Raw genomic sequence first — 13,881 nt, 5'->3', positions numbered from 1 at the left:
TTTCTGTATCTTCTAATACTAGAACTATTGGTAAAATATTCAGTTGCTCCTTATTGTCCCACTTTATCAGCCTCTCAATGTGTTCCTTATTTCCATACTTTTCCACCCTGGCCCTCTTACAAAATGAAAACAATCAATATGAGAGTCTCTTCAGTTTGGAAAGGAGAAGAGCAGTGATGGCTTCCTTGCTCCATGAGACAGCCATTTTATTAGGTGATGCAACCCTCTGTTAAGCTTTAAGTGGGAAGGATGATTAGTGAGAATTCAGGACAGGTGACTCAGATATGGAGAACAGGTTTGTTTATTCTGTTTAGTTTAAAAGTAGGCCTGCTCATAAGTTTCGTACACTTTTACAGCCCAATTTTTTCCCTTGAATTCAGTCTTGCAGACCTCTTAATATCTCTTATTCTTTTTCAGGGAACACTGAACATTTTGGAAGAGGAGAACCATATTAAAGATGTTCTGTCTCGAATTGTAGTAGAAATGATCAAGCGGGAGTGGCCACAGCACTGGCCCGACATGCTAATAGAATTGGACATTCTTTCCAAACAAGGGGTATGTAGTACAGCTGTATCAATTCAGGGTTTTTTGGGGGGTTTTTTTTGCGGTACGCGGGCCTCTCACTGTTGTGGCCTCTCCCATTGCGGAGCACAGGCTCCGGACGCGCAGGCTCAGCGGCCATGGCTCATGGGCCTAGCCGCTCTGCGGCATGTGGGATCTTCCCAGACCGGGGCATGAACCCATGTCCCCTGCATCGGCAGGCAGACTCTCAACCACTGTGCCACCAGGGAAGCCCCAATTCAGGTTTTTGTTTGTGTTTGCTCTTCAGGGTTTTTTTGGGGGGTGTGTTTGTTTGTCTTGTCAGCAGAAAGAGCCTTTGGTCATATTATAATGAAAAACATATTTCAATTTTCATTAACTACCTTCTCTCTATTGGTATAGGAAACACAGACAGAATTAGTGATGTTCATCCTTTTGCGACTGGCAGAGGACGTAGTGACCTTTCAGACGCTACCCCCTCAAAGACGAAGGGATATCCAGCAAACGTTAACCCAGAACATGGAGAGAATCTTCACTTTTCTACTTAACACACTTCAAGAAAATGTAAACAAGTACCAACAAGTGGTAAGGGATAAATACCACCTCCCTAAAGTTCTGTTTTCTAATATGAGTGAGTTTGTTTGTTTTTTAAAGTTAATCCTTTAGCAAGAAACTAGGGTGTTCAGTTTAGTAAACGGAATGGCTATTTATAAGCAAAAAGAAGAAACAAAGATGACAGGAAAAACTGGAATTAATTTTCTAAGAAGCTCAATTCAGTGAGTTTCCATACCTACCAGAAAAAAAATAATTCCTTTTATAGTAAGAAAATTCCTAAGAAAATAGTATAAAAATGAAGATTAATTTCTTTTTTGTTGTTTAATTTATTTTTAAAATTTTGGCCATGCTGTGCAGCTTGTGTGATCTCAGTTCCCTGACCAAGGATTGAACCTGGGTCATGGCAGTGAAAGCACCGAATCCTAACCACTAGACCACCAAGGAGCTCCCTATAGGTTAATTCTTAATATTTGAAACCCAGATTCCTGATAGGTCAGGATAGTATCCCTGTTAAATTTCGATGTCCCATTTAGTCTTGGTCCCTTTTGCAGTGGAAACTGTGCCAAGTTTTGTTAATCTTGATTACATGATTCCTGGTATTTCTTCCTGATGAGGTTTTTCTTCTGCAGAAAAAGGCAAACCAGATACTGTCTGTCCAATCATTGTCATTTTTTAGCTGAGAGCCTTTAGAAGAAGGCCGTGTGAAAGTTAATCTAGTACCGTGGTTCTCAAAAGGAGGGGCGATTTTGCCCCCCAGGTTGTCACAACTAGAGGTTGCTACTGGCCTCTAATGGGTAGAAGCCAGGCACAATGCTAAACATTCTATAATGCCTAGAACAGTCTTCCAAAATAATTTTCTGACCCAAATGTCAATAGTATTGAGGTTTCAGAACCCTAATCTAGAATCCTCATACATGCTTATTTCACACACAAAAAATCATTGAAATTTGGGTTGCCAGGGGTTTTCTGCCCCTGACATCTTCCTTAAGTCTATTTTCAGGGAAGCACTAGATACTAACACAAATGATGACAAGGTACTATTGGTGTTCAGGGTAGGGGATAAACTCACAATGAATACCTAATATATGCTATATACTTTTTTCTTTTTTTTTTTTAAACATCTTTATTGGAGTATAATCGCTTTACAAATGGTTATATACTTTTTCTTGCTTACATGTTATTTAATCCTCAAAACAACCCTAAGAGTCAGAAAGTATTGTCTCCATATTTTGGATGAGGAACTGATTTCCGAGAATAATTATTGAAGATCCCCCTTATAAATGATTATAGTAGAATTCACGCCCCATTCTTTTTACCAGAATGGACTCTTTCCCCCCACATATCTCCCTGGGATTTACAAAAAGAAAATATCAAAGTATTTGCATTAAAAACCTATGTGTATTGAGGGTGAAAGAGGTTGGGTTTTTTTTTTTGGCCGCGTTGGGTCTTCGTTGCTGCACGGGCTTTCTCTAGTTACGGCGAGTGGGGGCTACTCTTTGTTGCGGTGCACAGGCTTCTTATTGCGGTGGCTTCTCTTGTTGCAAAGCACGGGCTCTAGGTGTGCGGACCTCAGTAGTTGTGGCTTGCGGGCTCTAGAGTGCAGGCTCAGTAGTTGTGGCGCCCGGGCTTAGTTGCTCCGCGGCGTGTGGGATCTTCCCGGACCAGGGCTTGAACCCGTGTCCCCTGCACTGGCATGCAGATTCTTAACCACTGTACCACCAGGGAAGTCCAGAGAGGTATTCTTTCCATTTTCCCCTAGGAGATTTAATCCCTAAGAGACATGAACAAATTATGAATGCTTCAGTGCCCTAGAAATCTAGCCAACATGCCAGAGCAGGGCCGATTGATGATGGTCTGACACAAGTTAGAAGTACATCCACTGGTGTTTTTCTTTAGCCTTGGTGTCCATTATCTCCATCTGTTAAACCAGGCTACCAGGACCAGAGCACACCAAGGGACATCTCTTGTACCTGAAACTTCTCAGTTTCCTCATAGTTCCTTCTCTGCTTCCATCCCTTCACCTTCCCACTTAGGGAGTAGGCTGAATGGTAAACAAGGATGGGATGAGTAGGCTTACTCTCCCTGTCCATCACCTGGCGCCTGTACTGGTCCCAGGGGGGCAGGAGGATAGGTCCGAATGGGAAATGCAGGATTTGTTGGAGGAGATGGTGAAGGCTGGACTTGGCTGTTGTTGCCTGGATCCCTTTCCTTCTTGGGCAGTATCAGTAGATGCTGGTGAGAGGGTTCTGTTCATCTCTGCCCCATTAACACCGCTCTTTGACCACTGATGGTGAGGGCTTAATACTTGTTCTTTGTTAGAAAAATTACTTTTTGAAAGTTGAGAAAAGGAATTGTAAAACAAATCCTTTATGATGCTAATGGTGGTAAGTTTTCAAGTACGTCAGGAGTTGTTATTCCTGCTTGTAAAATTATGAATTGTATAATTTACTGAACAGACATTATTTTGGTCTACTTAGCATTTAATATTTTTGTGTTTGTGGTTTTCCTACAGTTATGTCCCTACATACACGGTCATAAATTGTACTCGTTTTAATTTTGTTTCTTGCTTTTTTCCATTAACATTACATCATTTCAGTATACCTTTGCCAGTTATAATTTGTCTCTATTTTAATATAGAAAAAATGCTAATACTTTGATTTAAACTATATTTCTTTCATCACTAGCAATGTTGAACCTGCTTCATTGTTCATCTGTTAGTTGTATTTCTTTGTAAACTGTGTGCGTTGAAACTGTCTTTGTGGATCTTAATGTTCTAGTAGATTTTGTCATATTGCTGAAACTAAAATAACCCGTCCTTCTTTGGGAGAATATCAGTTTTGTATTCTTAGTAAAGTTGTATTCTTTTCCAAGATTAAAAGTTGAGTATTGGAAAATCATTGTTCAAGGGCCTAGATTATGGGGGTGGAAAGTTATTACATAGCCTTTTGCTCTTTAAAAACATTTAGATCCTTATACTTCTTTTCTTTCAGAAGACAGATAATTCTCAGGAGTCAAAGGTAAGAGCTCTTGGTGCAGTTGGAAGGAGGCTTCTTTGAGGCTTTCAGGTACAGGGATGCGTATACCTAGCGGAGGGTGACGTCGGCCTTGGTTTTTTTTTGTTTTGCTTTTTTTTTTTGGCTGTGCCGTGCGGCTTGTAGGAGCTTTAGTTCCCCGACCAGGGATCAGACCCATGCTCTCAGCAGTGAAAGCAAGAAGTCCTATCACAGGACTGCCAGGGAATTCCCTCAGCCTTGGTTTATTTGATCACTGAGCTGTGGTGGAAGGGAGTTAAAATGATAATATCTGAGATTTGTTGAAGGACGTAAAATGGCCACACATGCCAATATAGTCATACTGATGGGCATCAAGAATGCCATCATTTGATAAGTGTGTGTATCAGAAGAAAACCTTTGAGTTGCCTATCAGTAACAGTTGCATGAGTACATTTTTATTGTTTGTTTTTCTTTTTAGAATTAGAAAGTAGAAGGAGCTCGGGTATAATCACAGCTTTCTTGTCTGTTAGTGAGGACTTAATGGCTAAAAGTTACTTCTTTTCATGCAGGCCCAAGCAAACTGTCGAGTAGGAATTGCAGCACTGAATACTCTAGCGGGCTACATTGACTGGGTGTCCATGAGTCACATTACTGCTGAAAACTGTAAACTCCTGGAGATGCTGTGCCTGCTTCTGAACGAACAGGAACTTCAGCTGGGAGCAGCTGAGTGTCTTCTCATTGCAGTCAGCAGGAAAGTAAGTTACCGCTTCACACTGACTTTGACAGTCTCTGAGTGATGCATATGTGTGTTTAATTCCATGTTGTGGTGAAAGACATTTAAAGGTCTGGGTTTTTTTTGTTTGTTTTTTTGTTTTACTTGACACCAACTTAATTACCTGCCTCCAACCTTTTGGACAACAGTTTGCCGATATCCTAGGAATCCATTGTCAGGATATATAGAGATTTGTAGGGCTACTTGGTTCTTGAAAGAGCTGTGAATCTTGGTACTTCATGCTCAAGAAACTGTATAAGCGTAATGTTAAAGTTTAAAACTCACATAGTGTTACGTCAAAGAATTGTAGAAGGTGACTCTACTGGCTTTATAGCTGTCTTGGCTAACAGATGGGATTGTGACTCTTTTCTCCAGGAGAATGTTATTTTCAGATGTAATTTATTTTGCTTTCATATCATCATTATTGCCCAACACATTTTAAAATATAAGTCTTATCCAGGTTTGGATTTAAAGACGTTTTTTTCAGTGTTCAGTTAGCCCCAGGGCTATGTGAGAAATTAGGAAGTCAGTATATTTGATTTTATAGGTATAGAAGTTGTTAGTACTTGGAGGTTTTTAATAACATAGTTATTACCTGTGTTTCCCTAAAATCGGGTCTAGGGCAAGTTGGAAGACCGGAAGCCCTTGATGGTCTTATTTGGAGATGTTGCCATGCATTATATACTCTCCGCTGCGCAGTGAGTATCTTCTTTTCTATGTGTTTTCTAATTTCTTTGTCATTTTTGTATCTCATTTGGATGTATCTGAAGTTCCTGTTTGACTGTTGGCAGTCAGTGGACTGTGTTTTTAATAGGAAAATCAGGCACTCTTAAAGGGACTGTTTCACCTTTTTGAAGATCTTATGCTGGAAATAAGTTGTGGCTGTTGACTCAGCATCCACTCACATTCGCAGTTTTCCACATTCTCCCCAGACAGCTCATCCCCTTGGTTCTCTTTGTCTGCTTTTGATGATCCCTGAGCCTCCTAGTAGCCTTGGTGACTAGGCCAGAGAATGCTCTGATCTGACCAGAGTCTGTCCCAGGGCCTTCCTTGATTGCAGAACTCGAGACACTCCTCCCTCTCTCCTTGTCAAAGTAATCAATGCCTGAAGTGCTGAGGCTCTAGGAAGCAGCAGGAACAATGTGGTCAATGTGAAATATGTGTATAAATTCTGTAAAAACATTCTATGTCCTGAGATAGTGGCTTCTGCTTATTTTGCTTCTAATCGCTCTGAAAAATGTTAAAGCATTTCCTGATATGTTTTTCTTACCAGGGAGTCAGGTAGAACTGTGTATTACAGTAGTTGAAACTGTCACAGCACCCATTTTTCTTCAATACCATTTCTTCACTTTCGGTGAGACACAGTAATATATCTATATTACTTAAAATTTCTTGCTGTCCGTTCTAACATAGCTTTTATGATGGCTCTTTCCTATGGATACTACATGTCTTTTGGGTGGCCACTGTAGTTACTGTTTCCAGGGCCCATTTCTTAGTTCCCTAGAGACTATGACATTCACACTGAGGTGTCCCATCTCCATTTGTGCTACTGGTACTGGTTAGTAAAGCTGTGATTCAAAGTCAGACTTCAGATCCTGCACTAGAAACCATGATGCCACGCTGTCCTTCAACATCACTAGAGCCTAGGTCTTTCTTACCCTGAGGCCCATGCTTTTTATGTTATACTGCACTGCCTCCAGAACACGCTAATATGGCTGCTGTCCACACCAGTCCTTATTAATTCTTCTTTTTTTTTTTTTGTGGTATGCGGGCCTCTCACTGTTGTGGCCTCTCCCGCTGCGGAGCACAGGCTCCGGGCGCACAGGCTCAGCGGCCATGGCTCACGGGCCCAGCCGCTCTGCGGCATGTGGGATCTTCCTGGACCGGGGCACGAACCCGTGCCCCCTGCATCGGCAGGCGGACTCTCAACCACTGCGCCACCAGGGAAGCCCCCTTATTAATTCTTGTTAGTGCAAATCATCCTACATCATTGTAGGTCAGGTTTTGCCACCAAACAATCTTTTTTTTAATTTAAAGGGGTATTTGCATTCTAAAATAGCACATAAGTGATTACTGATCTGAACTAAATGACTTGCAGAAATGAGATACCAAGTTACGTTTTTAATACCATCTTTAAAAAAAGATTTTGTTTTTTTAGAGCAGATTAAGGTTCACAGCAAAATTCAGGGGAAGGTACAGAGATTTCCCATATATTCCCTGCCCACACGCATGCATAGCCTCCTCCATTATAGCCATCCCCTATCAGAGTGGTACATTTGTTAGAGCTGTTGAACTTACATTGACACATCAAATTCATCCAAAGGCCATAGTTTACCTTAGGGTTAACCTTGCTGTTATACATTTTATGGGTACGTTCTCTGAGTTTCAACAAACGTGTAATAACATATATTCATCATAATAGTATCTTACAGGTTTTTCACTGCCCTAAAAATCCTCTGTGCTCTGCCTGTTTATCCCTCCTCTCCCACCCAAACTCCTGGCAACCACTGATCTTTTTACTTTCTCCATAGTTTTGCCTTTTCCAGAATGTTGTATAGTTGTAATCATATAGTATGTAACCTTTTCAGATTGTTTCCTTTCACTTAGTATCATGCATTTATAGTTCCTACACGTCTTTTCATGGCTTGGTTAGCTCATTCTTTTTTACCACTGAATAATAATCTGTTGTCTGGATGTACCAAAGTTTATTTATCCATTCACTTACTGAAGGACATCTTGGTTGCTTCCAAATTTTTGTAATTATGAATAAAGTTGCTATAAACATCCATGTGTAGGTTTTTGTATGTTCAGCTCCTTTGGGTAATTATCAAGGAGTGTGATTACTAAATCATATGGTAAGAGTATGTTTAGTTTTGTAAGAAACTGTCAAACTCTCTTGCAAAGGGGCTGTACCATTTTGCATTCCCACCAACAATGAATGAGAGTTCCTGTTGCTCCACATCCTCACCAGCATTTGGTGTTGTCAGTGTTCTGGATTTTGGCTATTCTAATAGGTGTATAGTGCTATCTCGTTTTAATTTGCAATTCCCTGATGACATTTGATGTGGAGCTTCTTTTCATATGTTTATTTCCCATCTGTGTGTCTTCTTTAGTGAGGTGTCTATTAAGGCCTTTGGCCCATTTTTTAATCAGATTTTTTTCTTATTGAGTTTTAAGAGTTCTTGTATATTTTGGATAACAGTCTTTTATCAGATGTGTCTTTTGCAAATATTTTCTCCTAGTCTGTCACTTGTCTTTTCATTCTCTTGATTATAGTCCTTTTGATTTTGTCAGTGGTGTGAGGAATTACTGCATGCTCCCCTAGAGATCTCTCTAAGTCCTTCCTCAGTATCAACCAATGTCTTTTTGTGCAGTTTTTATGCATATAAGTATATATATTGCTTTGTGGAGTCATGCTCAGAGTTTACAATATTATCCCAAAGTACTCAAGGACTGCATTACCCAAAATTAGTGTGTCTCTTGAAGGATGAGATGGCATTGAACCCTATTCCTCATCGATCTTTCAGTGTTTGGTTGGAGGTTTTTGGGTTGGTTTTGTTTTTTGATTTTTTTTTTTTTAACTTTAATAGTCAACTGAAATTTGAATATTGGAGCACAGACCACATACAGCTCCATTCCATGGGACTCTCTTTGGTGCTCTTGATGGGCTGCTAATCACACTGTTTTCTCCTCTTCAGGACTGCTGACGGAGGAGGCTTGGTAGAAAAGCACTATGTCTTCCTGAAGAGACTCTGTCAGGTGTTGTGTGCGCTGGGCAATCAGCTGTGTGCATTGCTGGTGAGCACTTTCTGGAGAGTTTCAGGGCCATTTGAGGAGAGGATTTAGAAAGTTATATTTGTGTAAGGGGTGACACATGCCATTGATTTTAGCCTGAGGGGGCATTTCCCTACAGATTATTTCTTATAATTCTATAGATTAAATTATTTTAATTGAGTTTTAATGATATAGTTTTTTTAACAAATCAATTATTAATGTCAATAGTAAACATTCACATCTGTTATAACATCTGACTAAAGTCAATGTTGCTACCCCTGTTCATTTTGGTACTTGTAAAACTTCAGTCTGCCGAGTGCGTTACCCTTTAAAGTCCTATTAGGTCATGAAACATTATGGATTTGAATAAAGAACACTTTTCCCAAATCTAAAGGATGTATTATTAGATCATAAAAGAAAACTTTAGTCTGATTGACCTGGAATTAACTTTCTTTAGGGAAATGTTTAATACTCAGTCTTATGTGTTAAAAGGATATTGGTACAGACATTTGCGCTTGATGTTATGCCTTTTTGTGGTGGCTTGAATGGCTAGAGAGGATGGAACTTCAGACGTAAGATGTGTACCGTCAAGTGGTTATTTAATAGGTTAGGTCACAGAGATGTGACTAGAGTAGATCTGAAGAAATATACGGATTTCTGAAATCAACACTCTTGTTTTACTATTTGACCACAGAATAGGTTTTAATCATGATGGTTAAGGAGATAAAACAGCTTTCCTGTGTTTTAGCCCTTGAAATGATGCCTTCCTTAGGCCACAAGGAAGTATAAAGTCCTTTCAGACCTGAAATTTTTGAGGGTATAAGTTGTCTGTATTTGTTACTCCACTCTCTACCCTGACCTCCCCATCAACATCGTTAAGGTAGTGGTCTTTTTGTACTACAGGGTGTGGATTCTGATGTAGAAACACCAGCAAACTTTGGAAAATACCTGGAATCTTTTCTGGCTTTCACAACTCATCCAAGTCAGGTAAACTTTATGGAGGTGACTTCTCAAAATTTTAGTTAGGTAAATTAAAATCAAGTGCTATGGCCTGAAGTAATTAGCAGCTGAAGTATAAAATGTGACTCTTAAGACCCTAGGGAATAACTGTAGTAGCATTTCATTAAGAAAGTTGCTGAGCCTTCTTCCTGAGCTAAGCATTACAGTCTAGGTCAGCAGTTACCCCTCAGGTCGTGTCATTCTGATAAGGCTCAGTCAGATATGAGGTATGTCCCAGGTGATTTACCACTAAAGACGTTTTAAATACAAAGTCTGATTAATTGTGTTATTATAAAATTAATTGTATCCAGTCCAAGATTGTCCTTGTAATATCATCCTGAGGTTCCTATATCATTCCTTGCATAAAACAGAAAGTGGTAGAATTCAGCTCATACCCCGGGAATTGCACCTGACCTAGTCTGTCTTATTAACATACAGTCCCTAGTGAGCAGTCATTACTGCTGTACTACAGTATGGGCAGTTTCAAAGTCTTACAGATACTTATTTCCACGGAAAAATATAGTGGATAATTACTGAGCTAAGTAATAGTCTCGGTATATAAAACCCAAATCCTTAAACTGAGTTTTTTCTTTTTTCCCTTTAGTTTTTGCGCTCTTCAACTCAGATGACTTGGGGAGCCCTCTTCCGGCATGAGATCCTATCCCGTGACCCTTTGCTATTAGCAATAATACCAAAATATCTTCGTGCTTCTATGACTAACTTGGTCAAGGTATGCAGTGGGAATGTAAAACGTGGAGTGTCGGTGAATACACATCATAAGACTTAGATGGCATCATTGACAGCCCTGTCTTGGTCACCAAGATCCTTTCCTTGGGCATATTAGTCTTTTATTCCTCAAGAAGAAATATCTACTCTTTCATATTTTGGAGCACTTATATGCCAAGCATTGGGCTAAGTGCTAGGAAAAAGAGTGATAGGATGAGAGCAGTGACCATGACCATACAATATGATCGTTGCTTTTCAGAGGTTAAAAATAGAAAGGATGGTGGAGTCAGGGAGATTCCAAGAGGAAGTAATGTCTGACTTTCTGAAGGCCAAGTGAGGGTCAGGAAGGTGAATGAGAAGGGGAGAATGGAAGCAGATTGCTCATTACCTCAATAGAGAGTTGCTTATGAACACTGAGATCTGTTCAAGGCTCTTGCAGCTGACAGATGCTTCATCTTGATTTGTAAAATCAGAGAATAGGACCCATTCAAGGGTCCCCTTATTTCCTCAAGGAATTCACCTAGCACGTTGCACACCATCCTCTAGTTCTCTGCCATCATCGTCTTCAGTACTTTTTGAATGAAACATAAAAAGTTACATGCTTATTTCCAGGGTTCAGCATTTAAGAAGACAAATTGTTCCAATTCTTTTACTTATTGCAAGCTGTATCAGCACTTTGTTTTGGGACAACTTTATAATCAAAGACCTTAAACTAATTCCAGAATTTAATTTTCCCTGAGGAACCTGGAAGAGAGTATCAAATAAAAAACGTTCTCTTTCTACCACTCCCAGGATTATTCCTGCTGGAAGCAAATTGTAGACTTAGGGGTAGACCAGAAGCAGTTATTTATCATCATATATCTCATGAAAATCCTCACCCCCTACCCCAATTTTGTTTCTCTTTCCAGATGGGCTTTCCTTCTAAAACAGACAGCCCTAGCTGTGAATACTCTCGATTTGATTTTGATAGCGACGAGGACTTCAATGCTTTCTTCAACTGTGAGTGAATTGGCCTGGAATTTCTTCCAGTCTCAGAATGGCATCTGGTGTTATGAGTCATGGTGCATGACCCTTCAGGTTCTGTATTAAAGAGCCCCAAGTCTGGACAGCAGCCTGTTTAATCTCCATTTGCACATTGCAGAGAATGCTGGGATTGTACTTATTCCACGCATTGTTTTATCTCTTACACACACACACCCCCAAACATATACACACATACACTGCCTTTGGACATTGAAGTTTAGAGATAGTAACTTAAGGTAAGGCACTCTCATTTTTTTTTTATATTTATATATTAGAATTAAATACCATCTTACATTATGGGTCTTTTTTCTAAAAAAGAGAGAAAAACCCCACTATTCCTAATTCTGTTCTGGGCTTTCTGTAACTTGGTCCCCCCCCTTTTTTAATAACAACTTTATTGATGTAATTTCTTTGTCATACAGTTCATTCATTTATAGTATATAATACAGTGGGGTTTTTTTGTATTTTCAGAGTTGTACAACCACAGTCAATGTTAGGATATTTTCATGACCCCAGGAAACCCTGTAACCATTAGCAGTCATCTCCCAATCCCCTTATCCCTCTCAGCCCTGGAAAAGCTACTTTGTATTTCTGCCGTTCACCTATTCCGAACATTTCATATAAATGGAATCATACAGTGTGCTGTCTTTGGTAACTGCCTTCTTTTTTTTAGTGTAGCGTTTTAAAAATTTGTCCATGTCGTAGTATGTATCAGTACTTCATTTCTTTTTATTGCCAATAATACTTCATTGTATGGATATACCACATTTTATTCATCTATTGATAAGTTGATAAATACTTGAGTTGTTTCCACATCTTGACTATTAAGAATAATGCTATTATAACATTTGGGTATTTTTTTAAAATAAATTTATTTACTTATTATTTATTTTGGCTGTGTTGGGTCTTTGTTTCTGTGCACGGGCTTTCTCTAGTTGCGGCAAGCGGGGGCTACTCTTCATTGTGGTGTGCGGGCTTCTCGTTGCGGTGGCTTCTTTTGTTGTGGAGCGCAGGCTTCAGTAGTTGTGGCTCACGGGCTGTAGAGTGCAGGCTCAGTAGTTGTGGTGCACGGGCTTAGCTGCTCCGCAGCATGTGGGATCTTCCCGGACCAGGGCTCGAACCCATGTCCCCTGCATTGGCAGGTGGATTCTTAAACCACTGCGCCACCAGGGAAATCCCCCTGGGTAGAAGTTTTTTTTTTTTTTTGGTGGTACACGGCCTCTCACTGTTGTGGCCTCTCCCATTGCGGAGCACAGGCTCCAGATGCGCAGGCTCAGCGGCCATGGCTCACGGGCCCAGCCGCTCCACAGCATGTGGGATCTTCCCGGACTGGGGCACGAACTCGTGTCCCCTGCATCAGCAGGCGGACTCTCAACCACTGCACCACCAGGGAAGCCCAGTACAAGTTTTTGAGTGGACATATGTTTTTATTTTTATTGGGCATATGCCTAGGAAGAGAATTACTAGATCATATGGTAATTCCATGTTTAATGTTTTGAGGAACTGCCAGACCATTTTCTTTTTTCTTTTTTTTTTTTTATAAATTTATTTATTTATTTTTGGCTGAGTTGGGTCTTCGTTGCTGCTTGCGTGCTTTCTCTAGTTGCGGCTCTTCGCTGTGGTGCCCGGGCTTCTCACCGCGGTGGCCTCTCCTGTGGCGGAGCACAGGCTCCAGCTGTGCAGGCTTCAGTAGTTGTGGCTTGCGGGCTCTAGAGCGCAGGCTCATCAGTTGTGGCGCACGTGCTTAGCTGCTCCACGGCACGTGGGATCCTCCCGGACCAGGGCTCAAACCTGTGTCCCCTGCATTGGCAGGTGGATTCCCAACCACTGCGCCACCAGGGAAGCCCGCCAGACCATTTTCTTCAGCAGCCATACCATTTTACATCTGTACCAACCTGATCTTCTTTTAATTCCAACAGAAAGGGGAGACCACTTTTGGTTTGCCGCTTATAGCATCTAGCTGGTATGGTGGCTTCTTAGAATTTAGTTTTGAAAATTGCTAGATTTGTTAACAGAGCTTTACTGAACATTTGTTAGATTCAGAGCATAAGTCTGCAAAACAAAATCTCTTGAATGTTTTCCTTCTGGGATGGATAAATGAATAAACATTAACTAAGTATCTGTTGTATGCAGTTATTGATTCATGTCTTTCTCTTGGCAGCCTCTCGGGCTCAACAAGGAGAAGTAATGAGGTTAGCATGTCGCTTGGATCCCAAGACTAGCTTCCAGATGGCTGGGGAGTGGCTAAAGTATCAACTCTCAACTTCTGTTGATACTGGATCCGTGAACTGTAAGACTTCTTTTGTTCTTTTTCCGACTGAACATTAGTGAAGTATTTCTATGTATCAAAACTGTACATAGAAATAAACCTCTGAGCCACATTTCAAAACAGTATGCTAATAGTGTTCAAAAACAGCTTTGCTCACTGCCCAGTTCCATCCTAGACAGTGAGCCTTTTCATTTGCACATACAGGCAGAGAAAGCAGCTATAATACCAGA

At 40.5% G+C, this 13,881-nt stretch overlaps 1 protein-coding gene across 8 annotated transcripts in view; it reads left to right on the top strand.

Moving 5' to 3' along the window:
* XPO5 (exportin 5) overlaps nt 1-13,881 on the top strand; it is a 52,360-nt gene that overhangs the window by 3,728 nt on the left and 34,751 nt on the right. For 6 of the 8 annotated variants that reach the window (XR_004352182.1, XR_004352181.1, XR_004352183.1 and 3 more), the window contains exons 4-13: nt 418-555; nt 943-1,125; nt 4,086-4,112; nt 4,658-4,843; nt 5,482-5,558; nt 8,559-8,658; nt 9,538-9,621; nt 10,238-10,363; nt 11,268-11,358; nt 13,544-13,672. Coding sequence is in view for 4 of the 8 variants with exons in the window: in XM_032648525.1 (XP_032504416.1) it covers nt 418-555; nt 943-1,125; nt 4,086-4,112; nt 4,658-4,843; nt 5,482-5,558; nt 8,559-8,658; nt 9,538-9,621; nt 10,238-10,363; nt 11,268-11,358; nt 13,544-13,672 (1,141 nt within the window). In the remaining 4 variants the exon portion in view is untranslated. The remainder of the gene's footprint in view (nt 1-417; nt 556-942; nt 1,126-4,085; nt 4,113-4,657; nt 4,844-5,481; nt 5,559-8,558; nt 8,659-9,537; nt 9,622-10,237; nt 10,364-11,267; nt 11,359-13,543; nt 13,673-13,881) is intronic. The other 2 variants (XR_004352184.1, XM_032648524.1) reach the window with 1 other exon arrangement.

The sequence above is a fragment of the Phocoena sinus genome, chromosome 11 (assembly GCF_008692025.1).
Source record: "Phocoena sinus isolate mPhoSin1 chromosome 11, mPhoSin1.pri, whole genome shotgun sequence".
NCBI lineage: Eukaryota > Metazoa > Chordata > Mammalia > Artiodactyla > Phocoenidae > Phocoena > Phocoena sinus.
The sequence above is the reverse complement of the archived record's forward strand: the minus strand, read 5'-3'. Positions and strand labels throughout refer to the sequence as shown.